The sequence below is a fragment of the Botrytis porri genome (assembly GCF_014898465.1).
Source record: "Botrytis porri strain MUCL 3234 chromosome Unknown BPOR_004, whole genome shotgun sequence".
NCBI lineage: Eukaryota > Fungi > Ascomycota > Leotiomycetes > Helotiales > Sclerotiniaceae > Botrytis > Botrytis porri.
In genome coordinates, this window is record NW_024066078.1 from 2,675,352 (window position 1) to 2,692,755 (window position 17,404).

Consider the following 17,404-nt stretch of genomic DNA (forward strand, 5'->3'; position numbering starts at 1 on the left):
ATTGACTCTCAGATATCTACTTCCCCATCACGAATTCAACCATTCACGCTTCGTGCTCCTACCTGGGATTTACCATTTTGCGAATCATTGAGAGTTTGGAGGAATTAACTTTACTTGTGGCTATCAGACTTTATGCAATCCAGTCTTCAATTCGCCTTCCAGTTTTGCTGTCTCTCTTCCGTACACCTTTGGGAAAATCTGCCAATACTTTGATTGTCTTACGCTCGCCCAAAGAACATCGAGAACCTTCTCGTTGATCCTCGGATAAACATAACAATTACTTTCTTTGTCGTACGAAATCCAACAATTAAGATACTCAAGTACCTTCCTTCTCTACGATCCCGAACAATCCGATACTGCAACACACACAAACCATTCCAAGAAAGCAATTTACTATTTTCCAACATCAACCGCTAACATGAACGTCGGCAAGAAATTTGGCAGAGTCAAGCAATGGGCTGGAGAGAAGATGGGACAAGAGTCCAAGACTGAAGTTTCGGATGAATTCAAGTCTTTGGAGGGGGAGATGCAAATGAGACATGAGGGTACGGTCTGCCAAATATCGATTCATGAATTATTCTAATATCTGCCAGGAATGGAAAAGTTACAAAAGTCCATGACGATTTATGTCAAATCACTTTCGAAGCGGAACGAAGGAGATGATAGAGAAAAGATCCTGCCAGTAGCATTCATGGGACAGACAATGATACATCATGGAGAGGATTTTGAACCGGATTCCGAGTTTGGAAATTGCCTTATTGGTAGGTAAACCCCCAGAGAGTATTTGAGAAAGTGGCTAATAAGGATATAGCTATGGGTAGAACAAATGAGAGAATCTCGAGGCAGCAGGATACATATGTTGTGGAGGCAACTTCGAGCTGGCTGGAATCGTTGGAGAGATCTTTGGCTCAGATGAAGGAATATCAGGTTTGTACAATGTGCCATGGTCTAGATACCCAGTTTCTAATTTTTCAAAGTCTGCCAGGAAGAAGCTCGAACAAAGACGATTGGCTTACGATGCCTCCCTTTCCAAGATGCAAAAGGCAAAGAGAGAAGATTTTAGAGTCGAGGAAGAACTCAGATCACAAAAAGCGAAATATGAAGAATCCAGTGAGGATGTTTACAGAAGAATGCAGGATATTAGAGAGGCAGAGGCAGACAGTGTTCAAGACTTGGGGGCATTTCTGGAAGCCGAGCTTGAATATTATGACCGTTGTCGTGATGAACTTTTGAAACTGAAGAAGGAATGGCCAGCTGCGTAAGTTATTAATGATGTACGCGAATTTTCTGGGACTGACATTATATTAGACGAGGATCAGCGGCACAACCACCACGTCAACCTAGACGCCAAGAAGCACGACCTCGTTCAAATACAGCTCATTCATACAGTGAGAGATACTCCACATATGAAGAACCTATCCCAGAATTAGAAGCTCCACGTCCATCTATCCGATCCAATACTCCTCGTGTCAACACAACTCGAGTTGCCTCAACATCAGGAATTGGTAGAAGAGAGGATCGAAGAGAGGAATATTCCCCTCCAAGCTCCCCACAACGTCCATCAATTGGTCGATCATCCACGTTCCAAGGCCCAACAACTCATTACCGCGAATCTCCTTCCTCGACTCGACTCAATACTCTTCCTCCTCCTTCAGATGCTGGTTCTTTACGCGCATCTTTAAGACCGACTGCCAGGACTAATATCATTTCAGCTGATTTATTTAATGATCCGAGTGATGATTCAACTCTTAATAGTAACAGTCCGGACAGATCATATGGCGCAAGATCAGTTAGCCCAGCTACTAGTCATGGTAGTAATTCTACGCCAAACTCGAGAAGAGCTCCACCGCCTCCTCCAAGTAGAGCAAAGAAACCGGCTCCTCCTCCTCCTCCTATGAAGAGAGCGGATATGACTTCAGTTAGTGTCAATAGTCGTTATTAGGGGATTTGATTATTGTTTGAGCGGTAGTACATACATAACTTGAACATTTGTCGTTCGGTATTTCAGACGATTGTGCTGTTCACTTCTTTGCACATACTTTTTTTTTTGTCATTCCTTTCTTTTGTGTTCTTGTTGGAGTCAGAGGATTGCGGTGTGGAGATAAGCAGAGATCGTTTCCATTCAGTAAGGATACGGGATAAGGAGAAATTGTAGGAGTACAACAAAGATCGAATTTTTTAAGAAGTACAAAAAATACCATGGTAGTTCAGGGTTGTTTTTAAATTGATTTGGGTCTGTTCACTTGTTTGTCTTTTCCGGGCGTTCTTTTTGGAAGAGTGGGAATGAGACTAGGTTATGGATGAATCTGAAGGGCTGAACGGGGGAAAATTGGAGAGTGTGCGCTAGCTGGGATAGTGATCGATAGCTAAGATGATGATGAGGAGAGCGGTACATGAAATCATTATCCCTCAGTACGGAGTATACATATAAACTGAAATGAGGGACATAAATGATGGGTAGGGAATAGGGGGTTGGTCGATGAGATGATAGTGGGTGATAACATCGAATAGCGAAAAATACAAAAGGATTTAGGTACAGAATAGAATTTTATGGATTGAGTTTTTTTTTTCTTCCAATATGTGTTTTGCCGGAGACTCCTTTCTGTGTTCATGTTTCTTTTGTAACATCGAGGTTATGAACGTGTGGTTTTGAGACGTATTCACATGGATGTGTGTATTTCAACTCATTCATTCTGGAATACTCATGTCAAGTGACATCTGTTATCAATGGTAGCACGGCTGTAGAGATAGATAGAAGTCTGGAATTTGATATCATGGGATAGGTTGAGTTTGTACTGTTATAGCGATCACTTCTCGATATGGAAATGTGAGGATATGGTGGAAATTGGGCTAGTTTTGCTCTGGATGCTGCGCATGGGTATGATCACGTCTACGGCGGACAGATGAGCAAAGCATTTGTTTACACAAAAACTTAGTTTATCCTCAAAACCCATAGCACAAAGCTCCGTATATTCTGAGATGGCTTTCGACTGTTGTTTACAGAGAATGTTCTGATAGTCTTGGTGGCTGTGCGATTCTGACCTGCGGCATCGTTCGAGGTTGAACGCGTCCCGGTGGTATTTTCTTGGAAGAAAATCATATCACGACGCACTACATTGATATTTTCCATCTTCAACCCTCTGAAGTTCGGAACACCGTCAGAGGGTGAGGAGGTATGGAAGAAGACAAATACATGTATGATACTGATGTGGTAGGATTGGTGGAGCATCAGTTTAGTTGTGTATATGGATGGTATGTGGAATCGGATTAATGTGATTGATGAAATTGCTGATGTCACTGTTTCTTTCCTGCAATTGGATTGGATTGAGTAATCGAGATTCAGAATACTGCAAATGCAAATGCAAATATCAGGATCGGATCTTTGTATTTTTGTATTTCTGAATTTTGATAGGGATTGTAAAATGAGGGGGGGGTGAGAGTATTTAATGATTATCCTGCTTGTTGATAGTTGATAGTTGATAGGCGGGAAGTTGTGTTTTGATTTGGTTTGGTTTTGGATATAATATACTGCGGTTTTGTATGGAGTTCTGTAGTGGTTATGAATAAAGGTTTATAGAATTGAAACTTGGAATTATAACGCTTTGGGTTGGGTTGAGTAAGGGGGTCATGGTGTGTATATGTATATCTGTATATCTGTCTGTGTGGTTAACGAGGAATTATAAGGTATCATGAATCTAGGGTTGTTTCTTATTCCGCTGCTTGATATTGATTATGGATCACGGTTCTGAGGTATGTTTAGACTTCTTTTCTTTAGCACTTTGCATCTGGAGTCGAATGGGAATACTCTGTTTGACAGTAGCTGTGGAGTTGGAGATTGAAGGTATATTCATACTTCATTCCTTTATGAATCAGGAGATATTGTGTAGTTCACTTTGGTAACCGGTCATCAACTGGTCGTGGTGAGATATATTCGTACTTTTTTCTTTATGGTCATGAAATATCATGTAATTCATTTCGATAATCAGTCATAATTTGACCGGTTGGAGATACATTCATGCTTTGTTCCCTGATGAATCATGGAGCATTATGTATTTCGAGTCACAACCCCTACTTCTGAGGCATATTCATATCAAATAACTGTATCAATCATGAGAAAGCATGAACTTGACAGAAGAAAAATGATCGATTTGGTACCTCGAAATGCACTTAAATGGGTTGGGATGTACTCCTTTGAGTAACCTTTTTTCTTCCTTATGCATGCTCTACTTTGAAGAGGATATCGTGATACCAGATAATTTTTTCGAATAGGAGATGCAATTGAAGATCGTGCGGTTTAAGATCATACACATCGCCATCACATAGTCGTACTCTCACGCAATTTTTGCTCTCCATTTCAATAACACCATACAAGAACTTCTTCTTCGCACCTCGAAATCGCACTTTTAACAACTACGCCATCGTTTCCTTAGACTCTTTTGTCGCATACTCTACTATCTTACACTCGATACAAAACATAAACACCACTCCCAACAAGCCATACAATTATTCATTTTTAAGACCATCCACATGTTGTTTCTGATTGCGACGTCGAAGACCTCTCATTGTTCTTAACTAATACGGTTAAAGAGAATAGAAGAAATTGCTGTCAAATCAAAACTTCATTCTTCGTTGCCGTCTTGGCGTTGACTTTGAGCTTTTCCGTGTTTCGACGTTTCAGTCATTTGAAGGTCGGGATTTTCAATACTCGTCAATAATGCGTACATCATGCTCCTCTCGTCATAGTGGCCACACATCAAGTTCAACACGTGGCCGTGGCAATGGCAGTAGCTGCACTCATCGCCATAATCTCCCTCCACCCGCTTCCTCCTCCGCCCTCGTCCCAGTTCTCGATATCGCACCCCCAAAATATCGGGCCTGGGATTCGGAAATTCAAGACGTAGCGGTCTTCTTTGTTCATGGTTTGCGCCGCCAGGATATCCTGACCTGTGATAAAGAATACGGCCGAATGGTGTTCGGAGGATGGCAGGCTTTAACATATTTAATGAATGAGCTGATCGCGATTAATAATCATCAATATAAACCACTGACAGTTAAATTGTTGTCTTCCAGGATCCAGTCATCATATGAACAAGGAGCACTTGAGCAGTTTAATATGTCTTCAGACTTACCAAGAATACCATCTCGAAACTGGATCGGCAAAGAATTCTTGGACATCGTATTAAGCTACCCTACACCAGTTCCGACTTCCCTTATCATGGCAGCCAGAATTTCGGCTTCAACTACGCCTGATATGTGCTGGTTGTGGGGAGGCCTGGAATTACGAGGGATAAAAGAAGCAGCATTAGCGATAAGGCAGCATAACGATTATAAGAATGGCATTACGTCTAGCCCGCCGCTCCCAGCAGAGAGGTTCTTGAAAAGGCCAAGTTTTGTTCCAGAACACCAAAGTTCATCGTCCTCGGAGACTTATGATGGTGTTCGAGCACAAGAGCCAGGCCATCGCCCAGCCGTTCAACAAGAAGTTGGTCAATCATCTAGTGATTACCAGGACAACCCTTCAGTTAGTCAAGCATTGGCTCATCAACCATGCGGTACTCAACAGGCTGGTGCTTTCCCGGTTGGATATTCACAGGATTATGCAAGTGAACAACAACCAGCTTATCCTGGTCAACCTACTCAGTATCAAGGAAATCAGGGTAGTTCTTCAAATAATCAATCGTGGGCTATACAATCTTCTACGGGTCAAATATCAGCTACTCAATCATATGTAAGTCAGCCATCTGGTCGGTATACGGGCGTCCATTCCCGCGGTTATCAAAATGGCCAAAGTGGACACGGAAGTCAAGATGATCAGTGTTATTATGACCAAGGAAGTGGTCGCTAGGTTAACTTACCCACACTACCATACATGTGGGGGTGAGCCCTGATATCAATGTCTTTCAAACTCTCTACTTTTTCAATAGATTGTACGAGATCCAAGAATAGGGACGGCGGTTACAGTTTGAGAGCCATAGCACCGTATTGCAAAAGGTGGCTTTAACATTTCATGGTGATTTATAATGGTTTACTGAAATACTGATTATGAACAGACAAAACGGGGGCTTCTAGACTTTCCATTTTTATGTGCCGGTGGTTGAACCGTTGATATCACTCAATAACGTTTCCTTATTATTTAATAGGTTGTATGGATCACAGTGAGGGACAAATTGTGTTATATCTTTTAGAATATTTAGGCTTGGAGTTTTAGCAAAATATTCAAAAAACCGTTGTCTTTGATAAATCACTAAATTGTACGCGTTCAAAGTTTAATGTGCAAGAATTTCTAGAACATAGTGGGTGAATTCTAGAAATTTAAACTCGATAAAGATTTCTAAGGGAGGTAGGTAAAGTGGTCGACTCTTCCAACTTTTCTGTTGCCACTTATTTTTAAGATTATTGGTTGTTTCCTGTCACTTCTTGCTTTCCTGGGAAAATTATCCGGCGGACTTGTGTACGGAGATATTTCTGAGCCTCTGAATTTACTTCTCATGCTTAACTTTTCGTATCAAACTAATTCATTACATCCTCCGTCAAGGCCTGGAAAATGGAATGGAGAATAAGGGAAAAAGACCTACTCGGTTGATTGATATCGAGTTTGACATACGAAAGTTTAACATATAACAACAAACTAGACTTGAGAAGCGGATTGGCAGTAGCAAGGGCGAGAAAATAATGATATACATCTGGTAGTGATCCGCATTTTCATAGGAGCATAAAGTTCGCGCAATCTTAGGGGAAGAGAGGTTAATTATTGAGAGGGGGCTTAGGGTGTGATAATTATGACCGCGAGGAGGCCTGTATATACTACGCTAGGGCTGTTATCGATAGTCAGAGACGAGATTAGTCGAGGTGTTGGTAAGGCGTCTATCAAAAAGAGAGATTGTTCATTATTGAGCTATGCTTGTTGAGACTAACTGAGTAAATTGTATGATGATGCGGAAATTATTTTCATGATTCAAACTGGATCGCATGATAACGTACGGAGTGAATGACTACTAGAGAGCTGAGAATAAACGTGAGGATAACCGTGAAAATCAGATTAGAGGATGATGTATTGGCATCAATGAGGACTCTAATATCATCATCTTATTACTGGATTCAATCTCTCTATTTAGCAGCCCTCTACTTGAAGTGCTTCATACTTAGAATCCATCAACACATTTTGATAGTCAACTATTCGACTTCGTCGAACCATCTTCAATTCGACCGGGACTTTTCGCTGTTAATTTCCTTGCAGTCGTTAACAACCAGTTAAACTAGTGTTGAGGGAAAAAGACTCGAAACATTATATCTTTGCACTAAGGCTAGGTCGCGATCTAATGCGATGGTACCTAGTTCCTAACAGATTCAAACACTGCAGAATGGTTTTCTTGGTAATAAAAGCAAAATATGTAAATCAATTTTCAAGGGCTAACGGACACGCAAAATACCAAAGCTAATTATCAAATTCCTCATCTCATCCTTGAGAAAGCAAATGTAATAAACGCAGACGCCAATCAAAAAATCATCTATCTTTTACCAGATCTACCTGTAGTGCTCGTGGAACGTTCCTTAAGAGTTGTTTTAACTGGGGGTTTCTTGTTCTCCGCCTCTAGTTCCTTCTTCTTTTCCTGACTCTTCATTCGATTTTTTAGAATTGGGTCCTTAACAAGCCCGGGATGGGTTCTTATAAATTCATCAGTCAGTTTTTTTGAGGCACTTTTTGATCTTGTCCCATGGACCTTACTCCATCTTTCTAGGCGGTCCATCAATTTCTTATCTTTTTCGCTATCGCCCGGACGCCGATGATCGACGTTGTTATATTCTTTCGACATCTCATTCAGTTCTTTTAATGATTCTGTACGTTGCGCCACGGGTTGATCCAGGACCTTCTGATACTCGGATTCTAGCAAGATATGGTCTCCGATGGTCGGTGGCATACATACGATAACAGTTGCTCCCATGTTGAAAGAGTATGATTCTGGTGCTTGTCAATGAGCGAATGTGAATGCGGAGATTTAAGTTAGAGTGATAAATAAAGGAAGTTTGTCTGGTGTGTGGTGTTGAGGTAGATTGATTTGAGGAAGTTTAGTAAGGTTAGATGATTTCTTATCTCTTATATATTTCCAATTATTCTCCAAGCATCTAGGCATCAAGGTCGTTGAAGCCGGTCTCGGTGTTAGGCCTATCACAAGCCTACAGAGCTTTGAGCATTGCAACTATTCAGAGATTGTTCGAATGTCAAACTTCATTTGTCTGCCTTGATAACATGTGATTATGATATTAAGATGTCGACAAATGTGTACTTTAGCCTACCTGGAATGGGGTCTTCACGGCGGCTTGGTGCCTATATAGACGCCAGGAACCCAGGTAATCCCGATACCCTAGACCTGTGTCTCCGTACTTGAAAGCAAAAAAGCTTGCATGGCATAATTCCAAAGTGATTGGGGAAGAGAAGAGCTTTCGGGGCCTGATAATTGATCGCAAGTTGAGTTGGCTTCCTCGGTTGCTTAACTAGATAGGTATTTACGTAGTAATCAACCGGAAGCTTATCTTCGCTTAATGAGTCTTTCAAGCCTTATACAAGCTTATTATATTAGTCTTTTAAACCTACTAGCTTTCTTCAAATGCCTATATTATAAACGTGATTTATTAGTATATAGGTTATATTAATGTATAGATTACTTTCAACTCAATTTATTCCTTTCTTTTTTAATATACATTTTTATTAATAATTTATAATGAAGTCGAATAATTAAGAAGCCTATATACTTCTTTCCATCGAAATTATTCAAAAAAAATAAAAAACAAGTATTTAAATGATTATAAAAATATATAATATCTTAAATATAATATTATAATGTAGAATTAATAATATTACTTTTTGTTTCAAATATTAATTTAAATTTTATAATCTTTTAGAATTAGAAGAAAATATTATTTCTGAATATATAATTAATATGAATATAAAAGGATTTTTATTTGAATTAGGAAATATAGAAGATATAATAAATCATATTCTTAAATTGAAGAGTATAAAGTTTATTAAAAAGTTTTAAGTGTATTAATTTGTAAAGTATTGAATTAAATTAAAAATATATTTTAATTATATTTATAATTTTCAAAGAACTTTTCATAAAGATTCTAAACTTATTAAGAAATAGTTTTAATTAGTTTTGAATATATAAGCGAAATATAATATTCTCGATTATAATTTCTATAACTTCAATAAAATAGACTTTATAATAAGTATAATATGTCTCAAAATAATAGAAGTAAGATAATATAATTAGATAATAAAGAATGAATTATAGTAATTATATATAGTAATAAGAAGGATGAAATTATATTCTTATTTCTAATAATTTAAGAACAGATTTATCTTTTTAATTGATATATCGAAACCGTTTTCTTATGAATTGAATTATTAAATTTATATTTAATAAATAAACAAATAATAAGATAGATTTAAAAATAATTGAAATATTCCGATAAGTATATTAAAAATCACAAAAAGAGTAAATATTAAATGTTAATACTAAATAGATATAAAAGTTACAAATTAAAGGGTTTTTAAATATATTTTAAAAAAAGCAATATTATACGTAACGTATGGGGAACTCGGACATATGGGGAACTCGGACACTTTTTCAATTATTCTACACGCGATCTTGTTCTACGAGCCACACAATCCTCCAATTCCAATTCCGAATCACTTGAACTATTCTCTAGCTCTTCTTCTTCAATCTCTTCTTCTGATTCTTCAATTGGGCGTTTGCGTGGCCGTCCTCGTGGCTTTTTCTCCTTCGGTTTTTCCTCCGCCTCACGTACCATTTTCAATACTTCCTTAGTACTAAAGACAAATTGACCTTGTAATTTGACTCTTTTGCCTTTAGTTCTTTTCTTTCGAGTCTCAATTACCTCCTGAGCATCAGAGAGCTGTTTCCGAAGTAGGGCTATCTCAGCATTTTGAGATTCTACAAGCCTAGTCATTCTCTTGGCATATCGACGAGTTGGCGATGCAGGAGAACCACTGCTTGCTAGAGCTGTATTAAAGATCTGATTTGCTTGCCTTAGTTCTGTTCCATCTGGAGGAGAACTCCTGAGTATAGACAAGTCTAGGTCTTGATTGGGGGTTCTCATTTGTGGAGTAGAAGGTTGCTGGGAGGAGTTAAATGGTAATGAATCGAGTACTTTTCGTGGGGCAAAAGGTACTAAACCAGCTCCTCTCCAGCCAGCTTTAATATTAGAAGAATTCAATGCTTTTTTTCTAATATTTTGAAAGAGTTCTACCCATTCAGCTCTTTGGATTCGCTTTACACCAGCTCGAGAATATCGATCGACCTCTAAAGCATGATATCGTTTCATTGGCCCATACACCGCAATATCAAGTGGCTGAAGCAAGTGAGAGCAATGAGGAGGTAATATAAGTAAATCAATATCATTATCTATACAGAAAGCAATAAAGCTACCTGTAATATGGCTTGAATGGCCATCCATGATCAAAAGTCGAGGTCGGTCACCTGACACTTTCTTGGATTCTGGTTCGAAAACCCTTTTTAAACCATTCTAATCCATGGCTATTTGAGGTCCATCCATTTGTACTAGTAGAGAACTGCCAGCTTTGAGGTGTGTCCTTTGGAATCCATGCAGAATTCGTATTCTGAGCCTTGAAAATGACCATAGGTGATAGAGCATTTCCAGCTGCATTGACACATTCAAATGCAGTTATCCATTCTTGCTTGCCAGCTGTAACTTTCCAATTCGATTTCTGAGTAGAATCGACTATAATGCGCGTACTTTGAGTACTTCCAACTCCAAATCCGGTTTCATCCATATTATACATATCATCTAATTCATACTTTCGCTCAATGAGACGCGTGCGAAACGCGTCAAACCAAGCCTGAATATTCTCCGGAGTTGCTTCTTTAGCCCGATTAGACTCTAATTGACGTGAATAGCATGTTTTAAGTTCTGGATGTCGTTTTTGGAATCTATAGATCCATTCGTAGCCTATAGGTGGAATTTCTGTCGAGGTAGGATTTCGAGATGACGCGACCCGAACGCGTCGAAGACGAATTTCGTCGGCCATTTCCTTCACCAACATAGGTGTAGCAGGGAATCCAGTGATGGTAAGTCGTGAAATCCATCGTACAAGAGTATTTTCTTCTGCGTTTGAAAGAATTTGAGCCATTTCGTGGGTTTGGGAACGTGTTTTCTTCCCAGCCAGCCTATCAGCTAGGGTAGACTTAGGGACTTCAAAATGCTCTGCAGCCTTTCTAATTGATTTAAATTCTTTCAGTTGAAGTGAAATTATAGCCTTTTGAAGCTTCTCTTCAATTTGAGCAGATGTAGAAGGTGATTGGGTATGCATAATAAAAGTTATTGCGGTTTCAAGTTGGTGATGGGCTAAAAGTGTCCGAGTTCCCCATATGTCCGAGTTCCCCATACGTTACGTTATATCTTTGCAACCTTTCGAATACTTGTTTTTTTGTTTTTTTGAATAACTTCGATAATAAAGAATATACAGACTTCTTGATTATTCGAATTTATTATAAATTATTGATAAAAACATATATTGAAAGAGAAAATAATAAATTAAGGTGAAAATAATCCGTATACTAATATAACCCGCACACTGATAAATCACATTATGTGATTGCTAATCTTACTAATTGTATAGGGGTTTTGAGCATCTCACAAGGTGGCTGTAGAGGTATAGCCGATTGGCAAATATTAAATCATAATCTCCGTGTTCGCTTGCAATACGGCTATTTTAATTGAAAACCTCAACCACTTCTTTTCCCATCAGATGAATCATATCTCTCAAAAAATCTCGCATATTCATCCACAACATTATCAATATCTCTTCTTCCCAACATAATGTTCAATTCTACTACTACAACTTTTTCTAATATATATATAACTCTTTTATCACTTTTGAATTTGATATCACCTTTTACCTCTTCATATTAAAACACAAATCTTCTATTACTTCCTAATATGCTATCAAATCCTATTACTGTAGTTCTTTTGCCCAATACATCTAGTATAACCCTATGTCTCACAAGACGCAACTGTTATAACACATTTGAACATACTTAGAGTCTGGAGTTAAAGGGAGACAAGATTTCTTTGCAGTCAGTTTCAGAGATCACCACTGGTAAGAGCCTGAGTATATATTACATTATATATGTCATAAATTTGAGTTTTGTGAGAAGCTTGGTTTGCTACTAGCGCTAAGATATATGCAGGTACATTCCTTGAGTACAATGGTATTAGTCAGAAGTATAGTCCGACAACGCATTCGTTTCAATGCACAAATTGTAGCAGAAGATTCAAATGGGAGTATCATTTGACGGCACATTCCAGAACTCACGAGACAGATCCAAAAAGATATTGCTGTCTTGAGTGCCCAGCTGGAAAAACATTTGCTAGCAAGAAAGGTTTAGCTCAACATTTGAATACAAAACTACACAACTCTAAATATTCAGTCCAATTACGAATGAAGAACATGAAATGCTCTGTCAGTACATGCATGAAAGCTTTTTCAACAAAGAGGGACTTGGAAAGTCATAGAAAATCCCATAATAAACATTCATTCTGCCTTCGTTGCAAAAAACGGTTTTATCGCCAGAGCAGATACATATCTCATCAATTGAAATGTAATGGGTCATGAATTGAGTAGGTATCTCCAACTGTCTTAGATCGAAGAAAATGCTGACTGGATTATAATATAAGATGACAATTATGATGATTCATACTCACTAGCAGTCAAATAATGATCATTTTCTTCAACACAACATGAAAGGATTTCATTGGAATCAGTGGTTTGTTTTCGGGTGATTTTTGGAAGGTGTTTTACTTTAGCTTCTTTGTACCTTCAAAGATCTTGTTTTCTTGACTTAAAGCAAAAAACAAATAATTTAGAAATGCTTCTTTATAATTATCAATATTATAAAATTATTTTATATATAAATTAACGAAATTCCAAATAATATAACAATCAATCACTTCCCATAAACTCATTATCATATATACTCAAAATCTCTACTAAACTTTCTTCTATCGAAATCTAATCTTCTTTCTTATAATACTTCATATATATATTGAATCCTACTTGAATCTTAAATAAATAAATATTTTGATATAATTTATAATTATACCTAATATATAAAAGATAATCTCGATTTATATGAATATAAGTATTTATATATATCTTCAAAGTCCATCTGAATATAAATAGCTTAATATAAAATGAATAAGTAATATATAGATATAATAAGGAAGTTATAAAAGAGCCTTTATTTGTTTCAAATAAACGATTATTATTTATATTGAATAAAAACTTTTTAATTATGTTTGAATAATTTTTGAAAAGAAAAATGTTGGGAAAATTCATTGTTAATAATAAATTCTTAGTAATAGGATTCGAAAAAAGAAAGTCTTGAAAATCCAGTATTAATAATAAGACCTCAGTTATACTAAATATAGAATCGTATGTTATAATTGGTTTTTGATATCCTTTCTTATTGTAACAAAAGAGTTCTTATTAACATTGAAATAAGATAGAAGAGTATTTATAATTCGGGTTCTGGTAGCAATAATTTGATATATCTTTCCTTATGTTATAATATAACTCTTATAGATTTCTTATCAAATTTGATCTAGAAAGTAAATCCTTTTCCTTACTATAAAGTATACCAATTATATTTGCCCTCAATATTGATATAAATCTCGTTCTCATTATCTATTCAAAATACATTTCCAATGTATATTTTTTAACCACTTCCATTCTTATATTATATAATCTCCTGATTTCACTTTTTATCTTCAAATTATAGCCCTTTAATTATACATCTTCAATTTGCTTTTTCGTAATAATTATCTTGAAGTCCTTAATAATAACTTCAACGAATTCTTTAGTTATTAGATCTAATAGTATACTATAATTTGAGTTTAGACTACAAGCAAAATTGATTTGCTATGTACATTACTCTTATTCAACAATTAGATTTTGTAAATCGATATTGAAACGAAATATAAAATAATTGTTTTGAAAATTTTGATCATTTGATCATTTAAGTATTTTGTTTCATTTAACTAAAATAATATATTCTACTCAAATTAAAATTAAAATAATAAATTAAAAAGGAATATAAAACATTTATAATTCAAAATATTAATTAAAGTATATCTTATTATATAAAATATAAAGTCATCCTTGAATCCTATATACTATGTGATTTTTCTTAATAAGTAGTTGAATACTTTATAAGTTAATGTTTTAGTATTATAAGATGTATTTATTAATTAATTATTTTGAAATAGAGGTTTATTTAAAATACTCTTTTTAAATTGTATATCGATGTACTTTATAGAATATATACTTAAATTATATAGCTCCTTAATATTATTTATTATTGTAAAAATATTATTAATAAAAGCTAGAATAAAAAACAATATAATTGAATATATATACCTGGATATTAGATCCTTAAATAACTTTTATTTATAATTAAAGAATATATTAGAAAATATATTTTGAAAAGAGAAACTTATTTACATCTTTCCTTTATCATTTTGCTCATTTTTTCTAAGATTAAATATAAATAAAATACTCATCAACAAATAATTACCATTTAGATTTTACTATAAAATAAATTTTATATCCTTCAAATAAAGTTGATTGTTAATATCATCTTTAAAATTACATTTTATTATATCTTATATTATATAACTTGATTAGTTATATAATAAGTATATAATTTAATAATTATATTTGGATGTAATATTATATATATAAGTATAAAGATTAATAAAGCAATCTAAACTCTAACTTATTTATATAAAAAGTTGAGAGAATTGTTTATTCAAAGATAGTTAATTATATCCTTCAAATTATTGAAATTAATAATAAGCTTTGAATAGGTTTTAATACTCAAACTTAAGCTTCTTATTAAACTAATCTTTATAAACTAATAAATATCAATATAATAATAATTTAAAATATAGTTTAGTTTAATTTATAATATAAAGTTTTTATATTAAATCAAGCTTTTTATTATACTTTCATTTATATATTAATATGAAGTAGATTATATATTGAATTAGTATTCTTATAAAAAGGTATTTATCTAATAAATCTGTTCATTTCTTTATAAGTATAATAAAGAATCCTTTAAAAACTCTTAAAATTAGTTTTACATTTGTATTATTAAGTTATATAAAATAGCTTGATATAAAATATTAATAAATAACTTTGAAAGGAATTAATATATATAATCTACTTCTCTTAAAATTTCTAGATTATATTATAGTTATTTAATATTAAAGGAATAAATAATAGTAGTGTTTTTTTAAAGTTCTTAACTTCGAAATCTATAAGTAGATCTTTAAATAAAAAAGTATATGTTATTTTTATAATAATAAATTAAAAAAGAAAATAAGATATAAAAAAAGAGAAAATTCGTTTGAAAGAATTAATATAATATTGTAGTATAATGGAAATTATGAATTCGAAAACGAAAAAGAGAAAAGGGAAATGTTTAAATAATATAATATATAATATATTATATTGAATATTCTGATTCTCAAATTAATTAGAACGAAAGGTAGTCGATTGTTATTTTTATAAAAAGTAATAAAATTCTATTTTCAGGTTCTGAATTATGTTAGGAAAGAGAAAATATTTTTATAAAAATCTATATTACGAAAATAAAAAATATAATATGTTTATTTATAGAAAGCGGTTTATAAAAAACAATTTTAAAAGTAGTGGCTTTTGTAAGTATATATATATACTTTTTTTTTAGTATTTATATCACAAGAAATGGGCTTGTGGTTTAGTGGTATAAAACCTCTCTCACTTGGACATGACATTCATTGTGAATGCTGCTTGAAAAATGGTGAACTCGGAATCCGTAATCAGGGTCTATGTTTATACCATTTTGGCGATACTCAATCCCGAAAACCGTATTTTGAATTACGGTATTTTATGAAATTTGATGCTGGGATTCCGTTATGTCAACACAAGGATTAATCCATGCTTAACTGAAAACGGGAGTTCGTATACAGGCATTCGAATCCGCAGCAAGGCAGATTTTCACTGCCAAGCTGAAAAAGGAAGTTAATAAACCGTCATTAGGCAGTTTTTTCCAGCAGAGCTGAAAAATAGGGTTTCATAATCAAAGCCTAGCCCTAATTCATAGGGTAGAAAACGACCTGATACTTTTTTGTAGATAGTTGATAGGTACCTACTGGGCTGTAATCTCAAGGACAAATCTGAATGTGCATCGATAGCACCTCAGTCATATAGGGTATACGCGGAAGAGCCCCTGAATCCTCTCAGTGGGCTTATCATAAGTGCCATCAAGCGATGCGTCACTACAACATCGGGATCAAACGATCCCCCGGGCACACCGAGATCGAAAGCAAAGAAGTAGCAGATCGCTTAGCTAACCTAGGAATATCGGGCTCAATAGATACTGGCCTGTCAGCGTTGTCGACGGTAAGTAGTACCCGATCTGATCTCAAAGCTAGGTGTCGATATACAGAGACTTTCTGGTGGGCTTCAGCGAGCAATATGATCTCCCCAGGATATAAGATGTGGAGACCGGTGTAAAAGGTTACTGAACCACCCACTCTTCAGCTTCCACGCGGGACACTTCATAAGCTTTTAGCAATACGAACTGGCCATGGTGACTTTGCAGCTTATCATACCGGGTTTAACCACAAGAACAGCCACAACGAATGCTCATGCGGCAGTGACAAGACCCTTTTCACTTCTTCCAATGTCCAATCAATGACGAATCGCGAGCCGACTGGCCTCTCGCACCCAATCGGCTCCGCTCCGAACGCGGTGCGATCGAATATATCAATCGCCTCCTGCGCACACAAAACAGTTTCACAAAGCTCCTCTCCGGAACTGGGGTTTTCACTCAGATCTGTACTAACTTCGCCTAAAAAGAGACGAAGACAAACCGCTCACCCAACATGAAAAAGAGCACTTCATCTCTAACATCAAGTCAAACCGACCACCACCCATTGATCTCCCGGTCCACATCGATCACTCTCGTCACTCACCGCCCCCCGAATGACTACTCACCGGCTTCAAAGAGGCCCCTCTCAGAAACCGATCAGACGCCCTATCGAGCGAATCGATCCGGAGCATAGCCGAAGAGGGGAGCAACACCCCAGAAGGAAAAATTGCTAAACTACTATGAGCGGCAAGAGCGCATGCGCTCCGTAGGCCCGATCCTTAGTACTTCTAGAATACCCCTAGGGTGGTCATAGATTAGACCTTAATTACTATAAATAGACAAAATAAATAAATACTGGGTTGTAACTGCCAATCCCTGGTGGGGTAAAATGAGATATTTGACTAATAAAAGGCTTCTAGAAAACACCCGCGGTATCAAACGGA

General features: G+C 35.6%; 2 protein-coding genes across 2 annotated transcripts; both read left to right on the forward strand.

Annotated features, from left to right (window-relative positions):
• Window positions 1-418: 418 nt before the first annotated feature.
• Window positions 419-1,942, forward strand: EAF01_003694 (uncharacterized protein; the record flags this gene model as incomplete). The annotated part of the gene is made up of 5 exons (XM_038911948.1): window positions 419-545; window positions 594-761; window positions 812-927; window positions 978-1,258; window positions 1,309-1,942. 5 exons carry the CDS (start codon window positions 419-421, stop codon window positions 1,940-1,942), a joined length of 1,326 nt encoding a protein of 441 aa, XP_038773183.1.
• A 2,772-nt stretch (window positions 1,943-4,714) lies between these two features.
• EAF01_003695 (uncharacterized protein) lies at window positions 4,715-5,845 on the forward strand (the record flags this gene model as incomplete). Its single annotated transcript, XM_038911949.1, has 1 exon — window positions 4,715-5,845. One exon carries the CDS (start codon window positions 4,715-4,717, stop codon window positions 5,843-5,845), a length of 1,131 nt encoding a protein of 376 aa, XP_038773184.1.
• Window positions 5,846-17,404: the final 11,559 nt, after the last annotated feature.